Source organism: Pelophylax lessonae, assembly GCF_965119305.1.
Source record: "Pelophylax lessonae genome assembly, chromosome: 4".
NCBI classification, from domain to species: domain Eukaryota; kingdom Metazoa; phylum Chordata; class Amphibia; order Anura; family Ranidae; genus Pelophylax; species Pelophylax lessonae.
Genome location: NC_138771.1, coordinates 210,709,768 through 210,717,912, shown reverse-complemented (window position 1 = coordinate 210,717,912; position 8,145 = coordinate 210,709,768). Strand labels below are relative to the sequence as shown.

At 46.6% G+C, this 8,145-nt stretch overlaps 1 protein-coding gene across 1 annotated transcript in view; it reads left to right on the top strand.

Moving 5' to 3' along the window:
- ALG12 (ALG12 alpha-1,6-mannosyltransferase) overlaps positions 1-475 on the top strand; it is a 121,733-nt gene extending 121,258 nt beyond the window's left edge. Inside the window, exon 9 of the mRNA XM_082255987.1 lies at positions 122-475. Within this exon, the coding sequence (XP_082112113.1) occupies positions 122-353 (232 nt within the window). The 3' untranslated portion in view covers positions 354-475. The remainder of the gene's footprint in view (positions 1-121) is intronic.
- The last annotated feature ends 7,670 nt before the right edge of the window (positions 476-8,145 follow it).

Below are 8,145 nucleotides of genomic sequence, written 5' to 3'. Positions count from 1 at the left end.
AAACTTTTCCTCTTGCACAAAAAATATTATTTTAGTACAGCACTATCTGAAGTAGATTTATGTGAGCATAAGTGTTAATATATGCATTGACAAGTGTTTTTTTTTTTATATTTCCATAAAGGTATGACAAAAGGGAAGATGTTACATGGACAGATGAAGAAGCTATGAAACTTTACTCACACATCATAATGGAATTTGATGATTCTAATTTATCTCAGTTTAAAAATCACTACAAAGTTTTAAGCCATATATCTGGCTTTGATGGATTCAGGTTTCATTTTGATACATTTCCACCCATTTACGTTGAATTGTCAACAAAATTAATTATTTTAGAGAGGTCTCAGATTGTATAATGTATCTACAAATGTTTACAAGTTTTGATTTCATGTGAGGCCTTTAAGCATATAGTATCATCTGGTTTCCCAACTAAGTGCTTTCGTTCAAAGTTTTCCAAATAAACTGTGCAGCACTGTAAAGTCATGTTAAAATTGCAGGAATAAGCCATTTGTTTTTTAACAAAGTTTTCATCAGAACTAAACACTGAGATGTTTAAAAAGACTTTTTATACTACAAAAAATCAGATACTCTGATGAAGACACGTGGCACAACCCGTCAGGGCGGCGCCACATGATGTAATCACCAAAACCGGAAGTGTGATGGAGTTGTTTATCTACCACGGACCGAATGTTACTATTTTATGCCATGCTATGATTTTGATTATGTGAATGTAATATTTTTAAATCAAATTTGCTGGATTTTTCTAAATTACTACACTGTGGTGTAGTAAGGTTTTGAACATTTACAGTGCACATTCCAACAAGATTGAATGATTAACCACTTCTCGACCATTGGATGTCCTTAGGTTCAAGTGGTTATAGCGGGATGCTGCATGCATCACCCCAGTATTTTTTATTTTTTTTTCAATCAGCGATTCCTTTTTATAACAGCCATCCTGGCAGCTATATAGCCGCTGGATTGCTTTTACAGGCAGCAGGAGCAGATGTGTGATCAGGGTGCCTGGTATGCAATACAACGGTTTTGCTGGGTTACTTTAGAGTCAGTCATGGACCAGATGGTCCTCAGCCATCTCTGTGGTCCTGGGAGGCCAGAAGCAACATCAGGATATCACTTCCAGTTCTGGCAGATGTAAACACTGACATTTTTTTTTCTGAAAAGCAGAGATCAATGTTTTTTTTTTTTTTTCCCCTCATCTCCTGCTTTCCAGGGTCGAGGAGACATTTGGGGTCCTATAGACCTCAAATGTCTTCATAAAGTGGACCTGTCATGACCTATTTCTTTTACAAGGGATGTTTATATTTCCTGTGATAGAAATAAAAGGGATTACAAAAAAAAAAAAAGGAATAAAAGGGATTACAAAAAAAAAAGTAACAGTATAAAAAAAATAAAAAAAAGTAACAGTGTAAAAAAAAAAAAAATGAAACGCCCCCAGTCCCTTCATTCTTGCGCGTAGAAGCAAACCCTTAAATAGATTTTTCCCGAATATGGAAACAATGTTCGCACACGTGAGGTATCGCCGTGAACATTAGAGCAAGAGCAATAGCAATAGTTCTAGCACTAGATCTCCTCCAACGCTAAACCGGTAACCTGTATACAATGTTGAAGCTTTGCCTATGGATATTTTTAAGTACCGTAATTTGGCCCCATTTCATGAGTGTGTACAATTTTAAAGGGTGACGTGTTAGGTATCTACTTAGCTTAGGAACATCTATTTCTCTGTCGCTCATTGACAGACGTAGTCCTCTTTGATTCTCATCAATAGGGTTATGCTGCCTCCGCAGGAGTAGGACTAGGCAGAAAGAAAAACGTTCTGGCTCCACCCTAGGGGCAGTCCCAGAGGGTATATCCTCCCTCTCTCTGCTACAGGATGTCAGTTTTTTTCTGTCTAGTCAGGAGTAAGTTCCTTGCTGGGATCTTTTTGGTCCTGGCAAGATTTTTTTAGAAAAAATATTTTTTTAGGTAGTTTCTCCAGTTTTTTTCCTGTGAGATCTTCAAGCAAATTACGCCGGATCTGGGCGACGGGCTGGATGTTGAGATGCGGTGGTCACCCCAGCCGGCCTACGAGCGCGCGCAGACCAGAGCATCATGCTTGGTCGGCCGCGACACATTCAAGTAAGTATGCGGGACCGGGCGACGGGCTGGATGTTGAGATCCAGTGGTCACCCCGGTTCAGCCTACGAGCGCGTGCAGACCATAGCTCCGCGCTGGGTCGGCCGCGACAGAGTCCCATTGGAGGGACTGACCTTGCGAGTTAAACGTCTCGCTTGGACGCCAGGAACCAGAGAGTCAAGGCGTCCGGATTGGTCGACAGCCCCCCACTTCGGTGGAGAGGGTACTGTGAAGAGAGGGTGCCTGTCAGTTCGGTATGGTGAGTAAATGTTTCCCTTTCCTCTCTGTGAGGCGTTTTGGGATATGGGCCCCTCTATATATGGTCGGATTCTTTCTGACACTAAAGTCCCCCTTGTAACCTATGTTAAGTTCACATATCCTCAGTGATAATGTGCTCGGTGGGCAGCGGTCTTGGTTTGGGAGCTAACATTCTAAACCAGCAGGCTTGGTTTGTAACTGACTGCAGTATTATAGCATACATAGGAGGTATAGCCTACCTTGACTGTAGTGGACCGTCAGACTCCCGCAGGCCGACAAGCCGCCATTAGCTTGGCATGCAGGCTGCTGTGCTGAGAACGTTACTTCGGCAGTCCGCCGCCATTTTGCTGTAGACCAGGTACATAAGCGTCCGCAGGTCACGCCGGCTGCCATTTTTTTGGAGTCTATTGTCTCCTGCATGGGGGCGGCCATGTTTGAGGTGCCCAGCTAACCTCGAGGAGCAGCTGGGAACGCCGGAAGGCGTACACAGGGGGCGGAGCCACTTCCTTCTACCCGGGTGTTAGCTCAAATCTCGTCAGGAGGCAATCACGATGATATTATAGCCCTTCAGTTGCTACCCTCCCAATAGATAATGAATTCACCCTCCATCCAGCTGGGAGTTATGACGACACACAGCACTCAAACCTAGTGCAGTCACAACTAATTTTTATTGCATGTGAAGCTCATATTTAAAGCATATTTGTTGAGCAGAAAAGACTGCTCCAAACCGGTTTTACAGTTCATCAATTGAATTACATATCAGACAGAACAATACATGAAAGGGCCTTTGCTTTTGCCATGCATTTGTATCAATGTGAGGTGTTTTGTGTCTGAGATGGTGTTTGTGGACAAGGGCTGTTCCTCCTCTACTCAGCTGTCAAGTGTTAATGCAAGCAATTGTCAAATGTGTTTAGGGGGTGTCCGTAATTTCCATGCGCAGACTTAACTTTGTCAAGTGTCCCAATGAATGAATGAATGAATGAACAGGTGTTTACATGTCGTCTAAATGCAAAACATAGCTGTCTGCTGACCAAGGTGGATGAATGGTTGTCAGTCTTAGCTCGTTAATATGTAAATGCAAGGGCCCACATTTCATCACAGGATGGGCATAAACTGAAATATATATCTGAAAAATCATAAGGCATATTAATACAATCTTTCACCGGGAAACCTAGCACAGTACTTCCCAGTCTGCACAAGACAAACGCTGACTGCAGTTGATAGGAAACTTCTCTGCATCGGGTGGTGAGCCTTTGGGGTCCCTCTCTCTCTCTGTGGGGGTCAATAAGCAGGTACACTGGGGGGCGCTATTGTGCTAGTGGGATACAGATAAAAAAAAAAAGTTTTATTTAAAAAAAAAAAAAAAAAAGTTTTTTCTGGCAAGTGTCCTGGATTAACATGGACCCTGCCACACATGTATCTCCACCTGATCCCCTCGAGGTGTCTGCAGGATCCTCCAGCACCCCGCTTACTATTGAGTCATTGTCAGCAGTTATGGAGACCTTTGTATCCCGGGTGGAAGTGGCTTGTCAGGGACAGGGCGCAAGAAAGCGACCCCCGCCTACCCCCATTTTATCTGAAACTTCGGATTCAGAATCTGAGCCTATTCCTGCAGTTGCAGGTACCTCATCTGGGATTTGTGTCTCGGGTACTGTCTCTTCAGACAGTGAGGAGGATGTTTCGGCATCAGCCATAGCCCGAGAGGAAGCGTTGGTAAACGCACTAATTGTATCTGTCCGAGAAACCTTAAGATTACAGGTTACACCGTCGGAAGTAGCTGAGACTGAAATTCCCTTTGGTACTAAAAAACGCATCAAAGTGGCGAGAGTATTTCCATTGCCCAAATGTTTTGGTAATCCGATCAAGGAAGAATGGAGTCAGCCAAAACGCACTTCTGCTATTTCCAAACGCATTAGAGTAGGCGTTATCCGTTTGAGGAAGCCCTCATTAAGAAATGGACAGAACCACCGGTGGTGGATTCACCAATTTCTAGATTAAATAAAGCCGCGGTCATTCCATTGGAAGACGCTCCGTCTTTTAAGGATCCGGTGGATCGCAAGATAGAAGCTATGTCTCGCGCCATGTTTTCCTTGATTGGATCAGCTTTCAGACCAATAATTGCTATTGGGCTGGTTTCGCAGACTGTAACTGAATGGACCAAGTGGTTACGCCGGGACTTAGAAGATGTCCCTCAGGCGGTATCAGATTTGTTGGAACAGATGATACAAGGGTTACAGTTTGTTTGTGACGCGGCGTTAGACGCCACTCCATTATTGGCGCGAGCATCAGTTTCAGCAGTGGTTCTCAGGCGTACACTGTGGCTAAAATGTTGGTCAGCTGACCAAGGTTCCAAAAAAGCATTGGCTAATCTCCCTTTTTTAGGAGAGCCTTTATTCGGAGCCAACTTAGATGAGATTATCAAGGATCTCACGGGAGGAAAGAGCACTTTTTTACCACAAAGTGCTAAGGGTAAAGGACCTCGTCAAAGACGGGGGCCTTCTTTCTCCGCTCATAAGAAATTTTTTCGTCCCACGGGTGAGAAAACAAAGTCCTCCAAAGCTCCTTCGGGAGGTTTCAGGGGACGCTGGTCGGGCAAGCAAAAGTCAGATTCTTCCAGACCTGAAGATAAGACTACTAAAGCCTGAAGGTGCGCCCCCACCCATAACTGGGGTGGGGGGACGTCTTCGCCGGTTCTCGGATCCATGGCTTTCCAGAATCCCGGACAAATGGGTTTGCGAAGTCATAAGGTCAGGGTACAAGATCGAGTTTCGATCTCTTCCACCGGCGCGATTCTTCCTTCCAATATCCGACTATCCCCGGATCGTTTAGAAGATCTGCGGGGAGCAGTCACGGATTTACTACAACAAGGAGTGGTGGTCCACGTTCCTTGGGCAGAACGTTTTCAAGGGTTTTATTCAAACCTATTTACAATACCCAGGAAAGAGGGCAAGGTGCGTCCAATTCTGGACTTAAGGGCACTCAATTCCTTTGTCAACATAAGAAAATTCAGGATGGAGTCCATTCGCACAGTAGCGGCCTCCCTGCATCAGGGGGATTTCCTAGCGTCCATAGACATCAAGGATGCCTATCTTCACATTCCCATTTACGCAGGACATCAGCGGTTTCTCCGTAGAAGAGAACCATTATCAGTTTGCGGCGTTACCTTTCGGTCTCGCCACGGCTCCTCGGGTCTTCACGAAGGTGTTGGCCCCAATGTTGGCACTACTGCGTCAACGAGGCATATCGATTCTAGGTTACCTAGACGATCTTCTGCTTCATGCAGAGTCTCCGCAGACCCTGTTACAAAACCTAGAGATTACTATGATCTCTTTACAGGAATTCGCGTGGCTGGTGAACCGGCAAAAGTCATTTCTGGTCCCCACCAGGAGGCTCGAATATCTGGGTCTAATTCTAGACACATCCAGGGCAAGAGTATTTCTTCCGGCAGGGAAACTCCGGAAGATTCAATCAGCAATTCAGTTGTTACTATCCAACAGCTGGCCTTCTCTTCGGACTTGCATGAGGGTTCTGGGGTTGATGGTGGCTTCCTTCGAAGCAGTACCATTTGCCCAGTCCCATACCCGAATCCTTCAGGAAGAGATTCTTCTCAAATGGAATCGGAATCCGGAATCCCTGGACAATCGGATCCGATTGAGCGAACAGACCAGGGAGTCTCTGGTCTGGTGGCTTCGATCTCCGATGCTCAGCCAGGGGAAGTCATTTCTGCCAATATATTGGACGATTGTGACCACGAATGCCAGTCTATCCGGATGGGGAGGAATTCTCGGTCGATTATCCACCCAGGGACTTTGGTCCCCGGAAGAATCCAGGTTACCGATAAATGTATTGGAACTGAGAGCGATCAGACTTTGTCTGATTCACTGGACCGAGCAGCTCCAGGGCAGCCCGGTTCGGATCCAGTCGGACAACGCCACGGCCGTGGCTTATGTCAATCACCAAGGGGGCACCAAGAGTGTCCGGGCGGCCAGGGAAGTGGCTTGCATTCTTCGCTGGGCAGAACGGTTTGTTCCAGCTATCTCTGCGGTGTTCATTCCGGGGGTGGAGAATTGGCAGGCAGATTATCTCAGCCGTCAGACTCTGGATCAGGGGGAATAGTCCCTCCATCCAGAAGTTTTCCACCAGTTGTGCCTACGTTGGGGCACCCCGGATGTGGATCTGTTGGCATCTCGATTCAACAGGAAAGTGCGGAGATTTGTGGCTCGCTCCCGCGATCCTCTAGCAGAGACCGCAGACGCACTGGTCGCCCCGTGGGGACAATACCAGCTAATGTATGCCTTCCCTCCTCTCAGGTTACTGCCAAGACTTCTTCGCAGAATAGAGGGGGAAGGAATTCCAGTAATCCTGGTAGCTCCAGACTGGCCTCGTCGAGCCTGGTACGCCGACTTGGTCAGACTGGTGGCGGACGTCCCGTGGCGACTTCCTCTCAGGGAAGACCTACTGTCTCAGGGACCGATCTTCCATCCTGCTTTACGATCGCTGGCTTTAACGGCCTGGCTATTGAGACCCAGGTACTGAAGGACAAGGGATTGTCCGCTTCAGTTATTCCTACTCTAGTTAAAGCAAGGAAAGCGACTTCCAGAAAGATTTATCATCGCACATGGAAGTCCTACATTGCATGGTGTGAACCCCTGGGGTTCCACCCACGTTCCTATTCGGTTAATCGAATATTAGCTTTTCTGCAACAAGGGGTTGAGCAGAAACTGGCCTTGAGCACTATCAAGGGTCAGGTTTCAGCATTAGCTATCTTCTTTCAGAAACCTTTGGCTACTCATTCCTTGGTGCGGAATTTCATCCAGGGGGTGCGACATCTGGCTCCGCCAGTGCGCGCGCCGTTACCACCCTTGGATCTTAATCTAGTATTGTCGGTTCTTCAGAAGCCTCCCTTTGAAGATATTAGGGAGATTCCTTTACCTACGTTGTCCCAGAAGGTGGCCTTCTTGGTGGCTATCACTTCTGCACGCAGGGTGTCAGAACTGGCTGCATTATCTTGTCGTTCCCCATATCTGGTGGTTCATAGAGATAAGGTGGTTCTACGCCCGAATCCATCTTTCCTACCTAAAGTGATTTCAGAATTTCATCTGAATGAGGAAATTGTATTACCTTCTCTGTGTCCTAAGCCCAGCCATCATCGGGAGTTTGCTTTACACTCCTTGGATGTGGTTCGGGCGATCAGGGTATACTTGAAAACGACAGACTCGTTTCGCAAGACGGATTCAGTTTTTGTGGTCCCGGATGGGCCCAAAAAGGGGTTGCCTGCATCTGCCGCGACTATTTCCAAATGGATCAGACAGACGGTGGTACAGGCTTATTCTATTAAGGGTCGGGAGCCCCCGTTCCCTGTTAAGGCGCATTCCACTCGGGCGCTTAGTGCGTCATGGGCTTTTCGCCATCAGGCGTCAGTGGTCCAGGTGTGCAAGGCGGCTACCTGGTCGTCGGTGCATACCTTTACAAAACATTATAAAGTTGATGTAATGGCATCGTCTGATGCCTCGTTTGGCCGCAAGGTTTTGCAGGCCGCAATTTGAGGAGACCAGTGGTCTACCTCGAGGGTTTTTTTCCGTTGGAATTTTATTTGAGTCTCATTCTTTTTTTATGATGAGCCTTTAAACTTCTAGTTGGCACCGGTTGGGCCTTCTAGATTGGATTTTGATTTCTGTCAATCCCACCCCTCATTTGTGGCACTGCTTTGGGACGTCCCTATTGATGAGAATCAAAGAGGACTACGTCTGTTAATGAGCG